Source organism: Thunnus albacares, chromosome 24, assembly GCF_914725855.1.
Source record: "Thunnus albacares chromosome 24, fThuAlb1.1, whole genome shotgun sequence".
NCBI lineage: Eukaryota > Metazoa > Chordata > Actinopteri > Scombriformes > Scombridae > Thunnus > Thunnus albacares.
Window position 1 is genome coordinate 3,123,166 of NC_058129.1, and position 23,687 is coordinate 3,146,852.

At 40.3% G+C, this 23,687-nt stretch overlaps 1 protein-coding gene across 10 annotated transcripts in view; it reads right to left on the bottom strand.

The window, feature by feature from the left end:
• Positions 1 to 23,687, bottom strand: part of dmd (dystrophin) — a 320,693-nt gene that overhangs the window by 64,005 nt on the left and 233,001 nt on the right. For all 10 annotated transcript variants that reach the window (XM_044344903.1, XM_044344899.1, XM_044344896.1 and 7 more), the window contains 17 exons: positions 22,274 to 22,396; positions 21,457 to 21,629; positions 21,178 to 21,313; positions 18,680 to 18,855; positions 17,784 to 17,931; positions 17,225 to 17,350; positions 16,057 to 16,206; positions 15,826 to 15,924; positions 15,188 to 15,287; positions 13,832 to 14,001; positions 13,417 to 13,534; positions 12,190 to 12,401; positions 11,849 to 12,003; positions 10,783 to 10,972; positions 5,724 to 5,896; positions 5,350 to 5,506; positions 1,007 to 1,118 (listed from right to left, as the gene is read on the bottom strand). In XM_044344903.1, coding sequence (XP_044200838.1) covers positions 1,007 to 1,118; positions 5,350 to 5,506; positions 5,724 to 5,896; positions 10,783 to 10,972; positions 11,849 to 12,003; positions 12,190 to 12,401; positions 13,417 to 13,534; positions 13,832 to 14,001; positions 15,188 to 15,287; positions 15,826 to 15,924; positions 16,057 to 16,206; positions 17,225 to 17,350; positions 17,784 to 17,931; positions 18,680 to 18,855; positions 21,178 to 21,313; positions 21,457 to 21,629; positions 22,274 to 22,396 — 2,518 coding nt within the window. The remainder of the gene's footprint in view (positions 1 to 1,006; positions 1,119 to 5,349; positions 5,507 to 5,723; positions 5,897 to 10,782; positions 10,973 to 11,848; positions 12,004 to 12,189; positions 12,402 to 13,416; positions 13,535 to 13,831; positions 14,002 to 15,187; positions 15,288 to 15,825; positions 15,925 to 16,056; positions 16,207 to 17,224; positions 17,351 to 17,783; positions 17,932 to 18,679; positions 18,856 to 21,177; positions 21,314 to 21,456; positions 21,630 to 22,273; positions 22,397 to 23,687) is intronic.

Genomic DNA, 23,687 nt, shown 5'->3' on the forward strand with positions numbered 1-23,687 from the left:
ACATATTTTTGAGTGAAGGGGGACCTGTGCGCCGCACTAACCTTCCTTAGCTCCCATTTAAAACGTGTCCAGTAGAGTTTAAAAAGCCACACGCAGTCGCTGTGACAATGAAGACCGGCTCCTGAGAGACTGTCTCACTTATATGTCAAACCACTCTGAGTGTTTGTGGAGACATAGATTCTCTTTTAGGAAAGCTGGCTGAATTTAAATAAAATGTCATACAGTCAAAAACCACAGTGGCAATTGCTATTTCAACATCCCCAACCGCTGCCAATTAAAAATCACAAAGACAGACTGACTTTCGAAGAGAAAGTAAGTGCTTGTTTCCCTCGGTGCGGCAGTGATTAGCAGCTGGAGTTCAACCTTTCTCTCTCTCTCTTTCTGTGCTCTCCAAGTGTGTTTGAGTTGGAAGTTTAATGGGCCACAATTATAGTTCAGCTGTTTTCTACAGGCCTGGTAACTGGGCTGCTGCCATGGTGCACAAGGTGCTGCAGGGAAAGTCTGCGTATGTTTGTTAACCTTCACGTGGGGTTGTTTCTAGGCTGTCACTACGGACCCCAGTGACGAGAGGAAAAGGAGCTTTAAAGAGCAGGCAGGAGATGAGTCTGTAACATTCACTACATATTTTCCTTTTATGTAAGACATCAAGTGTTAAGGCTGATCCCAGCGCTGCTTTGGCAAGAAAATGTCACTAATTAAAGAGCTATTTCCTGTGTTTACATTGCAGTTTGTGCATTTAAATGGAAAGTACAAGGTGAGCAGGAAATGTAAATGTATCTTTGTTGTGATAAACTAAAAAAAAAAAACCCACTACAAAACAGCTTATGCTGCTTACATCGCTTACATTCTTAATCCAGCCAGCATGAAAAACATCAAAGTGAGTGTGAAGCGCTGAAGGGGGACGGTCTTAACACTTGTAAGAAAAATGGAGCCACGTCTATATGCAGAATTTTACAGTTACTGAAAAGAGTTGTTTTGTAAATGTGTGTGTGTGTGTGTGTGTTACCTCTCTGCTCAGGTGATGGGGTGTCTCGGGGCAGTTCAGACAGGAAGATTCCCACATCGTCTAGTGCCTTGGTCACAACAGGCTCTTTAGCTCTCAAGTCTCTCCTGAAGCCCTGTGAAGACACACATGAGCACACACATCTGGTTTAATTGTATGTTTCTTTGTAAAGCAGTGTTTGGGTATGGTATCTGTCTTAATGGCTTATATTTTGTGTTATTGGGATATTTCTTTCAGGGTTTTTACTCAGATGCCTGATCATCTCTGGTGAAAGATATTTGAAAACAATATTTGCCGTGCTCTTTTTCCTTAGATTTGTTTCTTGTTAAAACAAGAATGTTTTCTTGTTAAAGAGATCCTTTTCTCATAAAACTAAGATATTTTTCATGTTGTGGTGACATATTTTTCTCATTATTACTACTTGTTATACGACAAAACTTTCCGAAATATTATACAAAATAAACGCATGTCATTCAAACAATTAAAGTTTCTCGTTACAATGACGTACTGATTTTATCTCATTAAAACAAAAAAGCTTTTCACATCACGACATGGTAAGTTGGTATGTTGTTATAACTGGATCGATGCCTAAAGACAGGATATTATAGTCTATGTCAGACGACAGAATTGCACGGTCTGATAAACTTGTGAAAAGCTGCTGAATAAAATGCACATTTGAGTCTTTCCTAATGTCATCTGGCCTTGTGCCTTTTGCTCATGCTGGCAGGAGATGGAAGCAGGAGGGTGGGAGATGTCTGCTCTTGTCTGATAACATCTGTGATTTGGTAGCCAACAATGAAGTACAGAGTCAAAGAGTAGTCATGGAAAATCACTGACCTAAACTGGCACCAATTCACATAATTACACTAAAGTGCACAAAACAACAGGAAAGCTGTAAAAACACAAAAGTAAAGTGAAAAAGTAAGTAAAAATGCATGCAAATACATGCTGCCACACATCTGAATCATGTCATCATTTCTCTGGGCTATATTGTCTCTTAAGACAGACTTTTTTCTTCCTTATACAACATATGGAAGTTTCTTACTAGAACAATATACCTTTAATTTGTCATCTGTCTGAGACAGGTGACGAATTATAGGAAAAACCTGAATAAATTAGTGGAGAAACATAACGAATGCAGATGCTTCCACACAGGTGCACTGAATGGTACAATTAAGCAATTAACATCCAGTCATGCTCTGTGACATATATACAAATGCTGAGCAGGCCCAGTTGATTCTGATTTTGTATCAAGATAGCAAAAGGAAAAGATCTAAGTGACTTTGAAAGAGGGTTCATTGTTGGGGCACAGATGGCAGGAGTGTCAGTCAGAGAGACTGCTCAACTTGCTAGTGTTTCAGTAGGAGCAGTGAGTAAAGTGACATCTGCTGTTACACCTATGGGAAAGACATCAGTAAAGAGGGTCGGAAATTGTGGTCGACAGTGCACATTTAATGACTGTGATGCCTGTGCATCAGTGTGATATGTAAGGAAAAACAGAAGAGCAACTCTTCCTCAGGTGACTGAGAATGTCAATGCCGGATGTGATCAGACTGTTTCAGCAAGACTAGTCTGTCGACAATTACATAGAGAGGGATATTATAGTAGGGTTGCATTGCATAAACCCCTCATTACCAAGATGAATGCACATTTGAGAGTTCAGTGGCGCAAAAACCATAGGCACTGGTCTACAGAGATGTGGACAGTGACGTGGTCAGTTGAGTCATCCTTTACCATTATTCTCAACATGTGGGCGTCACATTGTCACCCGTCTGTTTGGACACACTGTCTCATTCAAGTGAATGGGAAGTTGTGTCCAAATCTTTGACCGGTACTGGATATATATCATTTATTTACAGTGGCATGGCGTGACTTTTCCTCTATGTGGGGCCCTAGATAGCTCTGTGTATTTTGGATGTGAGCATATGCCGTACAATGCAGAAGAAAGCCAGCTGCTGGTAGCTAGCAGCTAGGCTAGCGGTTTCTAAAAGTTTTAAAAAGTAACTTTTGGTGGCCACTTAGCAACTGCTTTCACTTTACAATTATCACCACAGTACCACAACAATCCATGTATGTTTTGCCTGCCTTCATGGGGTAAATGTTATCTAATAAGGAAGCAGCAATTGGGTGGAAAATCACCCAATCTGGCAACATTTCTTGGGCATAAAATTTTCTGCCCCAGATCCAGTTATTTTCAGCGTGCAGTGTCAACCAATCAGGAGCCACCAGGAAAAACTGAAGATACTACAAATATACTGCCGTCAGGCTGAGAAGAGTACGCCCTTCAGCACACATACAAAGATTGTAGGCAGTGCTTTTTTATTAGTCATTGCACGTTTCTGTAATTATGTATGATTTATGTGAGAGTAACAACTGGAATTTATACAAACACATAACACTACAATAACAATTTTTGACCTGCATTGCAGACTGCCAGTGAGAGTATACACTTGTGTGTGTGTGCATGTGTCTGCACACCTATCATCAGTCTCTGTGTGTGCATTCACTTCAGTCCAATCATAAGAAGTCGTTACCATGACAACCAGTGGTCACAATTGATGACGTGTGAATGTTACTGTTAGTTTGTAAAAAAAACAGTAAAGTTGAAAAAGAGAATAGAGAATTCAAAGACAAAGATATGCATCCATTCTCCCTGCAGTCCATCAGTTAACCGTGTGCCGCTCGTACTGCGGGTGCTCGCTACATCCTTCTGTGCAGTCACACTTTTTGTTTCCAGGTTCAAGGCCTCAAAAAGAGAATAACATTATTTATTGGGAGTTTAACAGTGTGCAGACCTCAATCCTTTGTACCCTGTGATGAAAATGTTTTTGTCTTGCACCTGAATGATGTGCCTGGATGTGTGCACACACAGTCCATCTTCTGAGGTTCAAGGCAGAGCCATTTCTCCCCATTTCTCTAAAGGTATTTGAATACCCACAGATTAGTGTGTATTCCCTCTCTTGATGCTAGTCAGTAGGCGAACTCAGTCACAAACAAGTCAAGTTAGTTCCAATGTGTAAGACAAGATTTGTGATGTGAAATTTACTGTTCTATATATTTATATATTCTTATATTTATAATGACAGGTTGTTGTTGGTGGAAGGTCTGCATGTATTGTGTGTAGTCCACAAGCAGAAGAATGCACAAACACTGTTAGTTTCAAATGTCTGTGCATCTGAGCGGTCCCTCACACTAAAACATGTCTACATTCATTGTGAAACCCTTCGACTAAAAGCCTTCTCCTAATGCATATCTGCAAGAACTCACCATTTTGCAGAATTATTGTAATTTTTATCCATGAAATGACCAAGTCAGCAAAGACAATCATCTCGCTTTTTTGCATAAAATGGTGCATAAAATGTGTTTTTCATTGAACCTGTGCGACTATAATTTCCATTTGTTCTGAGCCTTTGATTTACATAATGTTAGTCAGAGCGGCATGAAGTCCACCTCCAACATAAATGGCTGCTTTTGCAATGAAACCACAAAGCTTTTGATTATGAAAGTTATCAAACAGACTCATGTTATTGATTGCTTACTGCACTGGTCTTGAGTTGAAGGTTTATGAGTGTTTTCCTTGATTGTGACTTTGATCTACACTTTGAGGAAGGATTGTGATAAGCAGTATGCTTATTATTAGGGACTATATGAAAATTATTGGTATGGGGAGGCAGGCTGAACCTTATGTTTTTTCTGTAATACTACCTGATAAACTGTGATTACCATTGACATGAAATGAGCAAAATGCCCTGCAACTGTTATGAAGATGCTGTAGCCTAATATGATCAGCTGTCTGACCGTCTATCATAAAAAAACAATTACATGATGTCTGAGTCACATGGACAGACATGCTGGAGGCTAAAAGCAGACTGTTTCTTGTTTTCATACACAAGGTGATATGTATAAATGAAGCTCTAAATGTCTTGGTAACAGTTTGGTTAAATGTGAAAGAACAGACGATCAAGTGTGTGTATGAGATCACCCCTGGACTGAAGAACAGGTGCATTAATGAACAATAGCAATAACAGGGAGCCACTGTTAGCTTCTTTTGTAAAGAAATACATGGGTTCTGTATCTTTCAGATACTGGGATGAGGAAAAGATAAGAGACCATCCTCTCAGTAAGAAGAAAAAATAAAAAATACATAACCTTCCTTCTTTTCCAAACTGACCTCCTCCCCTGATAATTTTCAGAGAGCCCCTTACAGCAAGGGATTATACATGACTTCTATTTCTAAATGAATTCACAAAATCCTTCACAAACACCTCTGCATGTTAAAAAAAATGCAGTGGAGACAAGCAGTGTGTCTGTTTGTGTCCCATGTATGTGTGTGTGTTTCCACCTACCCGGTGTGTGTCCAGCTGTGCCTGCACGGCGGGGACGTCGCCCCCTACAGGCGGCTCATGCTCCAGCTGTTGACTTTTAAGCCTGATCCAGTTCAGCAGCTCCTGCAGAGACATGTGGAGCCTCTTCCACGGAGCCATCTCAGAGTCCAGGTGAGCCCTTGAAACACACACACGCACACACACGCACACACACACACACACACACACACACACACACACAGGCTTTTAACCTTTTTCTTTAGCTTTTTGTACACCCACACATTTCTTAACATCTCTTTTCTTTTGTTCTGTTCTAGTGTAGGTTTGTAGAGTTGTTTTCCTTAACTTCCATCCCTGGAGCTCTATGACCTCCAGTCACCCAAGCCTCTCCTCACCTCATGCTGAGGGTCTTGTTGCGCAGGTCATTCCATCGCTGGCTCATGTTGTCCAGACGTCTCTGGAGCAGAGTGGCGTCCTCTGAGTTCCCAAGCGACGTCAGAATCCTCTGCCCATTCTCATCCAGGGAGTGATACAGCTCTGTGTGGTTGTCAATCTCTGCCTGGAGGTCCTGGTAACACACACACATACATGCTCACACAGTAAGAGTCAGTGGGGGAAAAAAGGCAAAAGCGGTAAATTCTGTTGGAGCACACACTTCATTATCTTGGTAATAGCAGCCATCTTTCAGGAATTCACTTTTTTCACTGCTCGGCTGGAGTGCTCAGTAATGGGATCAGGATCTGAGAAAGTGATTTACTCTCTAAAAGCAGCAACCACCAGGATTGAGCCGTAATGCAGAGCTTAATGCATTGTGGATGGAACCTTTTGTAGCACTGAAATGTCAAAATACTTTATTCAGCACGGAATCAGTTGGTAACTTCGACAACAGTGGTCTCACCATCGTACATTTTTCCTGCAGGCAATCCATTACTGAACCTCTTTAACGCTCCTGATAAGGCAGTTGAAGAGAACCAGATACTTAACAAAGCAGTCTTTGTAAACTGAAAAGCAAATAAAGCTTGATTTCTGAGAACACTTCCTGTTCAGGAATGGTGTTAAATACCAAAAGTTCAGAAATGAACCAGTAAGAAATGTGACATCAAATATTGCTGCCTCTGCTAGCACATTACTGCAAATGCCAATGTCTTTATGATGGTAGATCTTTAATTTTACCTGAACACTAACTTCAAACACTTACTTTTGTCCATTCATCTCCCAACACTGTACCAACTAATATTTTTAATAGAGGACTTAATGTTGAAAATCTTCTTCTAATCAATCTTAATCTATTTCTATGCCAAAATACTGCAAATTATCAGACATGATTATCAACTGATACAGCTGTAAAATTATGTAGTAAAGTAAAGTAAAGTAGAGTATAGTAAAGTAAGTATAGTATCACACACAAGAGCAACCAAATATTTAATATATATCCAAATATAATTTAAAGGAACAGTCTGACATTTTGGGAAATACGCTTTTCTTGATGAGATTTAGATGAGCATTCTTATATCTGTCTGCTAAATATGAAGCTGGAGCCAGGAGATGGTTAGCTTAGCTTAGCATAAACATCGGAGACAGCTAACCTGGCTCTGTCCTACTGGTACCACTAAAGCTCATTAATTAACACCAATTATTGTTTGTTTAATGTGTTATTGTGCACTGTTTCTCCCTTCCAAGCTTATCATCTCCCGGCTCCTGCTTCATAATTAATTGATTCATCTCTACCACACAGGTGAGGGAGGTGTGTGTGGTGGCCAACAGTCCTCTGCAGCTCTGTATCCTACTGAATGTATTTGCTAAACCACGCCCATTTTTAAGTGGTCCAATCAAGTCTAAAGGCTTTGATTTAAATCCCTCTTGTTATTGTACACCACCCACATATTACCTTTCACTGGGAAATACATCACAGTACAGAAGCTGACACTAACTTCCATGCTCTGTGACTTAAACAATATTAACACAAATACAACTGTACACACTGTTGTTCTTCAATCAACCATGTTATAATGGCAGGTGTCACTTTATTTTATCTCTATATTTCTGCATTGATACTCTTGAGAAGCACAGGCACACTTGGCTTCAGAAACACTCCACATTAACTGCTCCTGTCATCCTGATTCCCACCTATTAGCATCCATGGCACAACCTGTTGTATGATTTCAGAATTCATCTCATTTACTTCCATTTTATAATCTATCTGAAAGGTTGTCTGAACATTCTCCAAAATGTCATTAAAGAATCCTATAAAAGAATGTTAGACTCACTGTAAGTTTTAAATTAAATTAGATGACATGAAATTTGAATGATACTTGAGGGGAAAATGGGTCGTTGCACCAAATAATACGACACAGACAAGAATAGAACAATAGAGAGCGTTGAAGACGGTGAAGGTGCAGCGCAGTGTTAGACTGTCTAGAAAGTTTCTTAAAGTTTTTCAGCGCTTCTTGTTGCGTGATTTGTGTGTGCATGTGTGTGTTCTGATCCTATCTCTGAACTACATGCTGCTTTCAACACTTTTAGTCAATCCCAGCCCTGTACCTTCATTTCAACTTCAACTTGGATGCTTGATAGTTTGACATATTGTTCACATCTTATGTCTATCTCATTTTTGAGAAAATACTGCCATACTTGTCCTTGGATTGACCTCAAATGTCTCATGAGGAGCGGAGTCAGTCTGAGTTTAGACTTTAGTTGATATGAAAATCACTTTAGTGAACTTTCTGGTGTGAAGAACTTGCAGATTTATACCACAATGCCCTATAAAGATAATGTCAAACATGCTGAAGAGATGATTACACCATCTTGTGTTACTATTTTAAACATCAGTACTCTTATCATTTGTAAGCAGCTCAATAACTTCAATAACACTCAATAATTAGCTTGACTTTTATATCACAAAATCATTTTTCTCCAAGACTTGACATGCCTCAATTTAGGATTAAAATGCTCAATTACAAAAGAATAGTGCTTGATATTCTTTTCCAACCTGAACATGGTAGACTTTCCTGCGCAGCATCTTCACAACTTTACTCTGGAATCCCAAAACTAGCCGTGAAGAAGAAGGAGAAGAAGAGGAGGCAACATTCTGCTTCTTCTAGTCCCTCAAGATTAGCTCCCAATGTGACTGCATAAGAATGCCCTCTGTTTAAATGTGTGTGTGTGGTTGTGTGTGTGACAAAGCGAGAGATTTGGAGATGAAGTGGAAGGGAGGGAGAGTCATAGAGAGATGGACGGAGAGTTGTACATAAAAAGGGAGATAGGGTTGGAGAGTGTGAGTCAGAGCGAGTCAGAAAGACAGAGAGGGGGTGAGAAAGAGAGAAGAGATAGAGGAGGAGGAGGAGGAAAGAGGCAGAGAGAACTTGAAAGGGTGCATAAAACGATGAGTGCGCTCATTTTCCAATTAAACGTTATCTGCGTGCAGTATTGTAGCCCGAGAGTGTGTGTGTGCTCTCTGGATGCTACGCTGTGTTGCCATCCGCCATTATAATTAGACACAGAAGACTATCTCAGCACTGCATACAGTGCTGCTGTTGTACTGAGTGTGTGTGTGTGTGTGTATGTGTGTGTGTGTGAAAAGGAAGTGTGCACAAGCATAAATTTGCAACAGTGTGTATTTGAAAATTCATTTCCAAACTGCTGCATGTGTGTCTGTGTCTTTCCTTTACAGTATGCACGTTGTGTGAGTGTGTATTTGTGTGCCTCAGTGCACCAGAAAGTCTGTGTGGGTGCAGGGTGAGGGCCGAGGGTCAAAATATGTTCTCTCGCAGAACAGAGCCTTCCCTTCAACACCCACAATGCAGTGGGGGGATTTTGTATTTGTCGGCCAGGCAGCGATTGGCCAATGAAATCTCTCCATGCTGTCATGTCGGCATTCCTGTCATACCAGCCGAGGCGGCAAGTCAAGGAAGTGTGTCAACTCTGGGTCAAAAACTGGAAATGTATGAAACCATAATGACTAAATGTTGCAATAATCAAGCTTTTTGTTCTCTTATTTGTTTGTTTCCCAGCTCTGATACTGAGCAATCACTGCTCCAGTGTTTTTGCAAGTCCTGGCGATTACGTGTAAATCAAACAAGTTCTGTGTTTCTATGGGTGGTGCTGTTTCTTTGTCAGTCCTTCCTTGTGTTTTTCTTTTGTTTTCTCCAAAGAATCACTCTCTATGCTCCATTGAAGATTTACAGTAACCGTAAATCTCCCACATTGATTTTTCATTACTCATTAAGTTATGTTGAGCTCACAGCATCAGGCGGTCTAACTCATATTTTATCACAAATACACTTCTTCTTGCTGGAACTACCAAAAAGTGTCATCTCTTCAACTAATATTCCAAGCTCAGCAGCAGAGAACACTTCTTTTTGCACTCCATTCCACCAGATCTCATTTAGCTGCACTTTATGGAACTCAGATGAACTGCAGCTGGGTTCATTTACATCTGTAGTATTAATAAATACCCCGCTTATTAAAAAAAATTGCAGTGGCTGCGGTAAAATTTTGCACCCCTCATGGCAATTTAAGGCAGGCTTGGTAAATAAAACTGTCATGGACAGGGCATGAGATTGAATGGCTACAGCTCTAAAAACCAGTATGTAAAACCAGTATATTAAAAATAGGCTTCCCAAACAGGTCAGCAGAAACAAGCAGGCGAGCTGTTCAAAGTAGGAAAGTGAGAAAGTTAATCTGCTCACTTGGTGCACAAATGATGGCACTGATGCTGTTTTTCCACACTCACAGTTTATCCTGCATGAATCACACAGAGCCATGAACTCTGAACACTTCCACCACCGGTTAGAGCTGGTGATAACCGGGCCACACTGTTGTGGTCCGCTATTCGAGAAAATGTGGTTCCTGCCAACTCAAGGAGGAAATTTTGTGCTAAAAAGGCTGTCAATTTGGAAAACACTTCCTTCATTTGTCTGATTCATTCCATTTTTTACAATGGGAACTTCTCATTTTTCTGCACTAAACAGCACCCCTCGTGTTTTCTATGAAAAAATAATGGATACCATGGGAAAATCATAGAATCATTATAATAATCCAGTGTGAGAAGATATATGAATGTAAAGTGTACCAGACTTCCAAATGATTCCATTTGGAGGCATAATTAATCAATCTCCAGCAGAAGGTCAATGATTTCAATTGAGAGACTACATTACCACTGTGTTACAATGCAGCTGTAGCATGCACTGGATTCAGGCTTTATATTCAGTATGTAATGATTATGTACATTTCACTAAGCTGTTTGGCCTTGTGTTTTTGTAAGCTGTCTGTGAAGGTCTTGCAATGAAAACATTTTGACAAAGATTGAGAGCTGCAATGAAAACTGATGTTGTAATAACACAAAAAAATACCCAGGTCATTCAGTTCCATCTAAACATATATAATATATATAGAATATATAATAGATTAAGGAGGGGGGGTGTGTTTGATAGTGTGTGTGTAAATGTGTCCTACCTTCCACTGTGCCAGCAGGTTCCTGGCTGCCTCAGGCTGCTCCTGTAGTCTCTCCTTGTTGGTAGCATCTATTAACACGTTGCAAGTAGTCTCAGCCTCAGTCAGCCAGTTGAGGAACTTCTCCAGGTCGAGGTAGAACTGCTGCAGCAGCTTCAGAGCTGCTTCCAGAGCCGCCTCCCTGTCCGAAACACTGGAGAGACACAAATACATGTCACCAGGGAAAACTGACTGATGTGTGGGTAGTAAACAAACTTGTGCTGGGTTGAGGTAACAACAGAATATGTTTAGAATTTCAGGGTCAAGGTAAGTCCCACTGAGGTTGCTTCAGACAAAACAATACAAAATTAGGCAATGGATAAAATTACAAATACTAAAAGCAGATAATGACAATTAAGAGGTTTTAATGTGGTTACAAATCTCAACACACATCCAAAAAATCACAATATTCAAGAACCAGTAAAAAGGTTGCAGCGACTAGCCTTCTGCTAGCTTGAAGAGTGAAACACGACTTGTGTCTAAAATAAAAGCTAACTTCAGTCTTAGTTTCTAGATCTTAGAGAAGATCCCTAGCGATACAAAACAGTATCATCTGCATAACATTGAGTATAAGTTCCATGTGCACCTAAATTGTTTCTGTATAAAGAAAATAAAAGTGGGCCGAGGACAGCACCTTTGGGGCACTCCGATAAAGAGTAACAGTGTATTCACACGTACAGATACAAAGTAGAAGGCAGTTTCTGGACTCTCACTTATTGAGCACATAATATACGTACTCTGCTCCAAATGGAGTTTTCTCATGTAGCTATCATAAATAGTGAACCAATAACCTCTGCAGTTTATTTACACATGTGGTTCTTCTTTTTAAAGTCCAAGTAACTCATTAAGGACAAAACAGTGGAGAATTGGTTACTCTTTTAGCACTTTGTAACACTGTTTTAAAAAGTGCTATATAAATATAGTTTGTACAGTAAAGTACAGTAAGGCAGTTTGAACTGAGCCCATTGACTTTCACACAATGAGTCTGCCACACTTACAGTATGTATAATAAGTGTGTTTGTGTCTGTACCGCTTGTTGATGTGTGTCCAGGTGGCCACCATGTTGTCGTTAACCTGGGTGACCTTGTGTGTGTCGTCATTGGCGTACAGTGTCAGCAGTTTGTTGGCCAGGGCGTTGGTTTCATCCACTTGACCCTGCCACTGCTGCAGATCCTTCACAAAGAGCTGGAGAGGGAGAAAGAGTGAAGAAATAGACAAAAAAAGGAAACTGTCAAACTGAAACCAATTTTAAAATGACTTTTGAGCCATCCCCAGTATGAGTAATATTATATTTTCGACACACCAGAGATCTGAGAGTGCCAAGATTTGAAAAACATTCATGCAGTCAGTGAGTGTGGATGTCCAGCCCACCTTCAGCTCAGCGTTTTGTTTCTTCAGAGCATCCACCGTGTATGTGATCTCCTGCCAGGACTCCAGCCTGTCACTGGCCTGCTTGATGAGATGATCCACCCCATTCTTAGAATCCAGCCAGTTGGTGGAGTCCTGCAGCATGTTGTGGAGCTGCTTTGTTCTATCTGAGAGTTTGGTCTGAGAGTCCTCCCAGTGAGTCTGAAGCCTGTCAACTATGACAACAGAAAGAAATAAAGCCTCAAACACAGGGAAGTGTTTGAAATAAACTGAATTTAATATGCAACGTCTTGCTTTGCTCACTGGCTCCTCTGAAGATGTAAATCTGTAAAAACAGCTCACAAATATATAGTTTCATTTTATAAAAAAGGCTCAGTAATCTCCTAAAACAGTTGCTCATTTCAGTTTTTAGCAAACATTTCTCAAACTGGAGGAAATAGAGCATTTGTCTGGAACTATTTTCAGTGGCGGATTAATCCACATTTAGTGCTCTTGTGAGTATTTCTGGTAGCAGGACGGTGTGTGTGTGATTAAGTCAAAATAAACTACAGTGTGTGTGTTCATGATAATGAAGGAACATGTCACTGAGTGCAGAGGTGTGGCTCATTGTTGTGTTTTTAATTGTTTTTGGACAACAATTGTTGACAAGAAAATTGATATAGAATCTCAGTAGACCCATTCTTTAAGGCGTTCCTGTTTAAAAGCACAAAACATCGGAGGAGGAGATGGAAATTTATACAAACTGCTGATTAAACAGCATTTTATGCAAATCAGATGAGCTGCGAGTGGCTCAGTTACATCTGTACTCTTAATAAATACCCAGCTAGATTGAAAAATGGCAGGTTTGGTAAATGTGTGATTCATGCATGTGAACACCTGTTATGAAAGCCTGCAACTGAAGAGAATCATCTCTCTATGTTCAATTCTGCACTGCATCTGGTATATGCATATTCTGCTGCACCAAGTCTTCCTGTTAATAGACCAGGAGTCACCATGCTGCATAAATTGGCTGTGTCAAATGTAAATCATGTACAGATAAGGGACTGGTGTGTCACAATCTTGTTTCATTAGGTGAATCACTAATCAAAAGTGGATGGATTTGTCTCATTACTCGAATACACATTCATTTTCAAGAGGTTTTGGAAAATGATGGCTTTGTGTTTTAAGAGAGAGCAAAATTCTTCACATGAGGGGTGTGTGTGTGTGTGTGTGTGTGTGAGAGAGACATACTGCGTTCAGTGATGGCGTTGCGGGTCTCCTGGTTGCTGGTTTTGTTCTTCAGGTTCTGAGCTGCTGTGACCTGTTTGTCCAGGAGGGGGCGGCGCTGTTCCAGCTCTTGCAGAGACACCTGAACACATAATCAACATTTGTGATTTTATTGTTAATTAATACATTAATTAGTGCACTTTAGCTGTAAAATAAGTGAATGTCAAATACATACTGCATACTTGTTTTTATGCACAGTTTTAAACTTTAATTGATATACAACTCACAGAAAATGTTGGTTGCTTACTCTAACTGTGTGCACAGACATGATATATCTATTATCCAACATTTTCTCAGCCCTACTTTCATGCGGCCCATTAAACAACAACAGTTCTCAGTGTGTGCTGTGCCATTAAACTGTGACTTTTGAGGTTGTGACCTTGAGCTGGCTGATGTTGTCGTTGATGTCGTCCAGGTCAGCCACCACCACACGCTTGTTCTGCACCATGTTATCCAGCATGGTCAGCCAATCAGTCAGCTCAGCCCAGGACTTGTTGAACTGAGCCAGTGCTGCAGATTCAGGCTGGGAACTTCCTAACAGACCTTCATCTGGGACACAAACATGCACAACATTCACTTTAAACCATATCACATCAAGATAAATACACTATAAAAAGTTTCATGCTAGAGTGATAGGACACATGTTCATTGAAAACAATGTTATGACTTTGCGTGAGTCCAAAATACTTTTGGATTTCCACAATAAGATTTTTTTTGCATATCTTCAAGCTAACTTATATCCTGTATAAACAATGTTACACAGGATATGGATATACACAGGACACCTCTTGGACCAATCAATGAGTTTATAATTAATTTCGCATTAAACTAGAAGACTGCACACACATGAGTGCTTAACTTTATTGGATCATAACAGATCAGGAATGAAATTAATCTGCAGATGCTCCAGTTTAAGATGCGATCAAACTTTTCTATGGATGTCAGTTTTTGAGCCATGACAAAGCCCAAAATGCGGCCCGCAACAGACTTATTTTTAGCCTAGCCGATTGCAGGAAATGCCTTTTGCTGCGGTTGTAGATTACTTGCGGCCCCTACCGGCCAGTTAAGAGGAGTGAAGAGTCAGTAGTCAATGGCGGCATAAAACGTGTTATAAAATAGGTTTTTCAACAATTGTGAATCACTGCAACCACGAGAGGTCCTTGAGCATTCAGTTAAATGTGCACAAAAAATATTAAGCTGATGGGTCCAGTAGCATTTGAGATTAGCTGTGGACAGATACACACACAGACACATCGACACACGGACACACGACCAAACACATGATCTCCTCCAGGATTACACCAAAGATAATAGCAAAGATAATAAAAGTTTTTCTTTCATATTTTTACAATAGCTTGGGGAGCTGTAAAAGACATTAATATTGACAGACTTGTGAAGTGATGGGAAGAGAGTCATAGTTGATTCCAGTAGATGTCCACTGTGTATTAAGTGTAAATTGATAGTAGCACTGCTTTTAGAGTTGTTGAAAAACTGGTTCTGGTCTTGTATAGCCAAACAGATCACTGGATCCTACTGTCTGATGAAGCCCTCCAAATAACACTTTATTACTTTATGGCAGTTTTCAGATGAAAGCATAGATTCACATTTTCTTCAAATCTATCTAAATACAATGCTCAAATGCCCATATGTACACTGAAACACATTTTGGTTGCATGATTTCTTGCAGTCGTGTACCCAGAGACTGACACACCCAGTGAAGAAAAGTAAGTCTTACTGGCTTTTTTGGCCACAAGGAGAGCAGCCATCCTCTCCTTATGCTGCCGCACCAGCTCCACGATCACAGTCCAGTCTTCTCTCAGCTTGATATACTTCACCTGTCACACACACACACACACACACAGAAAGACAGGTTAAATGTTGACGACAATGCAGTTATGCAGTTGCACAAATGCATTCATTTTGATACAGAAAGTTTAGGTGGCGAAAGTTAAGTAGAACTTTTGGTTGTGTGTCTTTGATCTTCAAAAGATGTAATGTTCTCTGACATACACTAATGAAGTACATTATATGGATTTGATGAAATGTTTGAAGCAGAGTTGGTGGTGAGATGAAAGGAAAAAATGTTATATTTATTTTATTCCCCAGAAGAATACAGAAGGCGAGCACATATAACACTAAAAACGTCTTTTTCGTCATCACTTCTCATCATTAAAAAGTCAACGTTTCAGCAATTGAGAGAATGATTTATTTAATCTAATTCAGTGTGTGTGTGTCTGTGTGTGTGTGTAGAACAACAAGTTATGAGATTTCTCCACAACATTTAGTTGACTGCGTTTGCAAAGCATGTAAGACACAAGAATGATGTTGGTTGCTTTGAATAGATAAAGTAGTGACAGTTTTTGATTTCCTCACCGTGACAGTTTGGCTGGCAGAAGTTTCCTTGTACAGTTGATTGGCTCGTTCCAAAACAAACTCCACCTCTGGCTGCTTGACTTGCACTTCCTCGACGAGCTGCCACAGCACACGGAGAGAAAACACAAATGTATGATGTACTGCACGAAAGGTTTACTCTATCTTTCAAAATCAGGCATGTTTATGTGATATAAGGCAATCATTTGGTATATGTGTGTGTGTGTGTCCTACCTTGGGCGCTGGCTCCTCTGTGCTGTGCTCTAGCGTGGTTCTGGTGTTGGACGCCCAGGCTGACAGGTCGTCCAGCTGACCCTGAAGCTTCTCCAGCTCCTTCAGCAGACCCTCGATCTCCAGCTGACGCTCAGGCAGAAGCTTGGACACCTACACAAAGACAGTCTGCCTTTCAGCCTGCTACATGTTGACTGATGAGCTTCAGAGGTGCTGGTGGGCAGAGACAAGCTAACTATTTTCTCCTACTCATAGTCTTTATGGTAAGCTAAACTAACTGACTGCTGGCAGCACCCTTATATTTAATGGACATGAGGTCTCAATCTTCACATCTAGCTCTTGTCACCAAAGCAAATAAGTGCATTTCACAAATTGTCGAACTATTCCTTTAAATAAGATTTTGAATTCAGGACTTTTACATGTAACAGAGTATTCTTTTAGTAGTAGGCTTTTTAATTTAAACCTGCACTAACTGATTTTTTGGCCACTTGAGGGCAGCGGAAACAAGCTGCAATCACCTGATGAATGTAAGTGCAATATTCACTCTCCTTTTAGCTCTGGTTTGGTCTCCACCAGCTCCTGAGTAAAATATCTGGCTCTTTAGCTGCTACATGTTCCATTTTGTTCAACAGCTAGTTTCTAAGTTTCTCTGTCTAGTGCTTGGTGCTGGGTAGGTAGTGTAAAGTGGGTTTATCAGAACTTTTGCACTGAAAACAGCTGCTGCTGCTGCATCTGAGGACTACGTTAATTAAAGCCTAAGAATGTGCTGAAAGATGCTACAAAGCTCTGTAGAGCTGAGGGGAACTGCAGAGACAGGTTAGAATTCTCTGTGGGTTCACCACATGAGCAACTCCTTTCAGATTATATGTAGTCATTTCATTTCATTGTTAATATAAAATTTTTTGACTACAGCAGCTTTAATAACATTTTGTTGGGTTTTTCTTACAGTGTGGTATTATGACTTAGTAATGGATTTCCACCACTTATTGGCTCTTTACTACACAAACAGCAGCCAAAACTGCTCATTACCTTCATCAGTAGAAAACATCATGATCTGTGTGGTATGATTTTATAGCCTGATACAGCTTTGACCCGGTGAGTGAAGACAAATGGCTGTTTACAAAACTCTGGCGTGTTGTAAGGTGTTGTATTCACAGAGGTGGCTGCTGACCTGCGCCCAGCGAGTGTTGATGATCCTGATGTCATCCTGTTTGTCAGCAGGAAGTGTTATCTGTTTGTGTCTTGAGTTCAGATCCTCCACTGCCCCTTTCTTAGCAGGGAGCTCCTCCACATGTGCCTGACACACACGCACACACACACACACACACACACACACACACACACACACACACACACACACACACACAAAGAAAAGCAGTAAGTCATAGAGGCTGAATGTAATAAATCACTGAAGCAGCTCAATGTAGGACACAAGCTCTTTCAAACCAAATTATGTAAGTTCACACAAACAAATACGCATTCACACACTAACAATAGTCTTTTCAAGGTTGAATTTCAGAATGAAACATTATAGCATCTAATTTGAAACCATAATACCCTCTCAAATAAATTAACAATCCAACACACATGTCAGAATATGCTGTGTGTAATAATAAAGAAATGTATCTTATTTACACTATGACAGCAGGGAAATCAGATTATACAGATCAACACACCCACACAGAGGTGCAGTGGCTTATTCTAACTGGTGTGCTGTGTGTTGATGGTACCTGGACTTTGCCCAGAGTGTCTTTGATATGTTGTGGCTCTGCAGGCTGCAGAGGGATGGCCAGGACGCCTTCCACTTTGTCCAACCAGCACAGCATCGAGCCCATGTCCTCCTGCAGCCCTGCAGTCGCTGACCGTGCCTCTGCAGACCTACGGGGGGGGGGGGGGGGGAAAGAAAAAGAGGAAGGTGGGGTGAGATATGTTCAAGAGACAGGAATGCCCTTATGGGGGATCCTCTTGATGGCTCAGTCAGATAAGAAACACAATAGGGGCGTTAAACAATGCTGAGTGGCTCACATCAGGTGGGAAAAAGTTGCTGAGGAGGCAATAAAAACTCTTATGTTACACAGCTCCAAGCTAACAAAAACACAACACTCAATTGGAAAATCAACTAAAAAATTTCTGAAAAATAACAACATGAACTCTAAACACAGCGTCTGTAACATAAAGAAAATAAAACTTGACAGTGGATTATAAAGGCACGCAGTTCATAGAAGCAGCGTTTATGTTCTGATACATAAAACAGTGAACTAAAGCTGTGTGAAATCGCCCCCTCATTCACTCATTCACTGCTCCCTCTATAATAGACACTCATTACTTTATTCCGTAGTGAGCAGTAAATGCAGACTTGGCTGTTAATGAGTCTCCATCATGTTGTGTACTGTACTGTGCATTACTGCAGGCAAGTTGTGATTCAATAAAGAAGGAGGTTCAAATTATAATGCTGACGGCTGAGAGCACTGGACATATATTTTTGCATGCATGTTCTCTACAGACATATTCAAACAATTATAGCCCATAACAATCTACTTTCAGAGATGTTTCATGGTAACACAAACTTGTAGCAGTAGGTCTGTAAATAACCTGCGGCCACACACACACACACACATACACACACCTCCTCTTGCGCTCATTGAGCTCCTTGCAGACGTTAGCCCAGCGAGTGTCAAGTAATTTGAGCTGCGTTCGGAGCTGTGAGGCATCGTCTGGTGTGCTCAACTGGCTGATTTCCTCTCCTGCTGAGTTCACTCTGCCCAGCACCACTTCCTGGAGCGGCATGGCCTCCGTCAAGTCCTGCACACACACGCACACACACATACACACACACAAAGTTGTTGATTAGCTTTTACACTGTTTGGTTGTTGTGCACATGGTACACATCACTTCATGGGGTTCCCTGCCTTCTGGATACACACAATTAGGTCCCCACAAGTTTAAACATTTATTTTAGGATTAAGACGTGGTCTCAGATTGAAGGTGAAAGTCGGGGTTAAACTTGGTCATGTTAGATAAACACACCTCATGGTGGAATGGATTTTATTGCCTTTGGTACACTATGTACTACACTACACTACACTACACTAAACCCTTTAATTTGTCCTGTAATTTGAAAAGGTTAAAAACTAACCTGTTAAAAAAGACCTTCCCTTAATTAACAAAACAGAGGCTACATGACTTTCTCCTTAATTTACACATTCATTTGAGATATCTGACTAATCCCTTAATGATCAGTTTAAGTTTGGGGTTTTGGTCTACATTAGGGGTCTATTGTCAGGTGCAAATCAACAATGATTAATAATGATGATTTGGGCTAAATGAATGGTTTGTGATTTATTAAGGCTTTTTAATGGGTTTTCTGCATGGTTTAGCCAATTAGCCATTAAAAATGCCTTAATATATCATAATCTATGAATTCATCAGTTAATTACTCCTTCATAACATTATTATTAATGGACAGAATAATTATTATTGGGGAAAAATTGAGGGATTCTGTTTCATGTTGGTGGAAATACATACCAATGAAATGCAGACTATCCTGAGTGATGGAGCATTATTTTTGGAAAGACATTTATCCTCTAGGGGATAGTTCAAGATTTGGGGATTATGCTTATTTGCTTTCTTGCTGAGTTTTAGATGAGAAGATTGTTACCACTCTCAGACATGAGTGTGGTATCAATCTTTTCATTTCATTTCATTGCAACTCTCAGCAAGAAAGTGAATAAGAATTTTTCTCAAAAAGTTTAGCAGCACAAACTAAATGTCATTCACCTCCTTTGTATTAGTGTGGTGGCAGAAGTCAAGCATGAAAAGCTTTGAAAATAAAACCAAAACTATCTGCATGAATGGATGCTACTGGGAGTAAGTGGGAAAATGACTGGGAACTGGGATAATTCTCCAGAAAATTCATGCAAGTCAATGCAAAGTCCTCGCAGGTCTATTAATATCAATGCATTCAATATGTCTGCGTATGTTTGTACACTGGGGGATCAGGATTGGGTGCGGTTCATGTGGCAGCTTGTGATATTAGGTGCCAGATGGTCTCCCTTTCTCACACAAACACACTCACACACACAAACACGTTGGCACTTGAGTGGCACTTGGACGCTGCATCCCCGTCTGTGCAGGTGGACATCAAGAGCTGATCACAGCAGCCCAAAGTAGAATGGGCATGTCCGATGATGCAAACACACACACACACACACACACACAACAATACTTCATATGCAAGGTTGAGTGCATCAGTTTAACCACAGCAACTGAACCTGTAAGTCAACCGTGAAAACAAGCCTTCATAGATTTTCCCTCCCTGTGAAAATAATGCCTCATACATCTTTAATCTGAAGCTTGGTGAGGTAAAAGCCCATTGTTCTACGCTTATATTAAATTGCTTTTCATAATCCTTCAATTTCAAGTTTTGGGGTTGATGTAACATTGAAATGTCAAATTTGATGACATAATATTGTTACATAAGGCCTAAAAAAGGAAAGTGTTCTGTTTGTATCGAGGCTGACTGCGCTGTCAGACACTCACTGCTATTTCCTCTTGACAACTGCCATCTGTGTGCCAGCGTGTGTGTGTGTGTGCGTGTGTGTATGTGACTGACTTCAGATGGACACTAGAAACAAGCAGCTACACAGAAAGTTAATGTCATGTCAGAATATTTTTTACAGTCCTAGAGAACATCCCAAACACAACATAACATCACGTCATGCTGTGTTTGGGATGTAATCTTACGATAACGCCATGTGATATGTTGTGTCTTTTTATGGAATATGTTATTCTCATGTTGGGCACCATCAGGACTCAGGACTGTAAAATATATTCTCAAAATCATTTTTTTTATGTTAACATGTAGCAGTTTGGGCAGGAAACAAAGAAAAAGAAATGTGAAATTGCTGACAGAAGCAGTTTGGACTCATGTGCCTTGCTCAAGGGCACTTCAGCAGCGCTATCTGACAGTGGAGCTGAAGTATGAGTCATCCACAACTGGAATACACTCAGCATCTTTTCTGGGTACAATCACTGTGTGCAAACCTGTATTTGTGTTTGTACAGAAATGCTTGTGTTTCTGGTTATGTGTTTCTATGAGAGTGTGTGTGTGTGTGTGTGTGTTACCCTGAGGTGCTGTCTGTGTGCTGCTGGCTCACTCTCGGCCAGTTTCAGAGTAGCCTCGGCGTCATTCAGCCACTCTTCCAGCGTCTTCTGATCCGACACGAACGTCAGCCACTTGGAGTTGCAATCCTGCCAACGCCTTGATGTGCACACACAAACACACACACAAACGTAAATGAATATGTGTGTGCAAAATCAGGCAATATTCATGTAGTCTTTTGCATTTATGTAAAAATAATCTGGCTTCATTCGTCCCTCTTTCTGCCTCCCTCCCCTCCTTACTTCAGTCTGTCCTGGTACAGCTTGTTCAGTTTGTCCCAGTTGGTACTGAGCAGGGTGGCACTTTCCTGGATCCTCTGGCCCTCCAGAGGCCGAGCACCGGACACCATCTCCTCTTTGCGGGCTAACGCTCCCTCCACTGGGCCTTTCAGCTTTTCAATATTTTCTTTCACATCCTACTTGTACGCAGGTGGAAATGATGGTGAGGGTGGGGGAGACACAGAGGCATGAGATTCAGCAGGGTGCACTCTTAAGGAAATTTTGACGGGACATCTCAATGTGAAAACATAAATAATTATCATGCAAACTTCTTCATTCTGAGATATGAAAAGCTGCAAATGTACAATGGCTATTTAATATGGCAGCATATTGCTGTTACCATGACAAAAAATATTTGGTCAGTTTTTTATTGTCACCTCCTTTTCATGTTATAATGAGATTTTCTCACTGAATGTAGCTACCAAATGATTCAGCTTTTACAAGAAACTTCACTTATAAACACAAATCACATTTATTCATGTTATTTCAGAAACTCTCTCAATTTAATTACAAACAATTCTATCATTCAATAATGATATATTATAATAATTGATTGGACAATCATATAACATGATAAGAAAAGTAATAAAAATTTTGATATCACAAATTAAAGTGATATGTTCTTATAACAATGTATCTTGTAAAAAATGAATAATTTAGTACATAGTAAAAACAGGAAAAATAGGTCCCTCTGTAAATTACCTACAGCTTGATTGTTCATGATATTATTTCCTGAGAAAAACCATTGGCATTCAGACAGAAGCACTACAGCGGTGCTGACCTTCAGGCAGTGCTCTTGCTGAGGCAGGTTATAATATGCTGCAGGCCAGTATTCAGGAGAGTTCAGCTTGAAGTCCGTCTCTGACACTGAACGCAGCAACGCCTGCAGCTCTGATAGGTACTCCTGGACACCCACACACACCCGCACATACACACACACACACACACACACAGAGGAAGGCGTAGGCACCACATACATGTTCACAAACACACAAAGTAGAGAGGTAGATCAGAAAAAGACAAATACATCGAGTTCATAAACGAATAAATAAACATCATACAGTACATGCTTGTTAATTTCTCTAACCACACAACATATCACAGTTTTCTTTAAGGAAATGAAATATCAGCAACTGATTAAGAAACCGATCTGGGACTTCAGTTATTGAATATGATGGTTAGACTTCATTGAGATTCCATACATATAAATATATTTTTAAAAATGTATGAGAAAATCTAAATCAGATGTATAGAAGACATGCATTTTCTATGAACATACAAATGATTTTTTGGAGAGTAAACTATATAATTTACTTATTGTGGATGAATTTTACATGAGGAAATCTAAAGCCCCAGATTGTTTCCAGGCTGTCTAAGCAGGGAAAGATCAGATGTGGTTAATTCCCCATCAAACACATTATTAATCTATTGTATACCATGGTCACATTCAAGGCTCATGTCAGCTGGCTTTTAGTCTATTCAAGCCCAGAGACAGTCTTTGAACATGAGTAAACTCTTGAGATGAATTGTATATTTCCTCTGACCATGATACACAATACTGTAACCCGTGAAATCAATGTCTCTACCACTGAAGTCTCTCTCCACAGTGCAGAGATACTGGGATATTAACACTCTGGTCTGTTCATTTCACCTCATTGTTATGCTCATGTCGCCTGGGCAATTGCTTCTCCTGTTAAATGACACTTTTTAATTAACCCAAAATAAAACACACACATTAGCATTATTAGCAGCCTTACATAAAGTCAATGATTGATGCTGACCTTAACTTAACCAGTCAGCTGTGGGTTTGTCTGGTGTGACAGTAATAACGTCTGCAGAGCAGGGGTGGGATGGAGTGCACAAGCTGATTCACTCGCTAACTGATGGACTGATTATCCTGAACGTAATTGTTCAGTCTGGTGGCTCCTTGTGTTGGTTTTACAGGAAAGGAATGTAAATTTGCCACGTCTGATTCATTAAATGGGTACTCGGGTGATTTAGTATGGCACTTCCATAAAGTTGGGGGACTCACAAGAGGCAGATTTAAATAAAGAATGGTCAAAGTCCTCACTTTTAATCTCCAGAATGGCTCAGGCGCCAAATGCAACTTGATAGTATATTTCGCAAGACCCTCAGTCTTTCTACAAGTCATTGTGACTGGTAAAATTGATTGTGAGGTGTACAATTCAAGATAG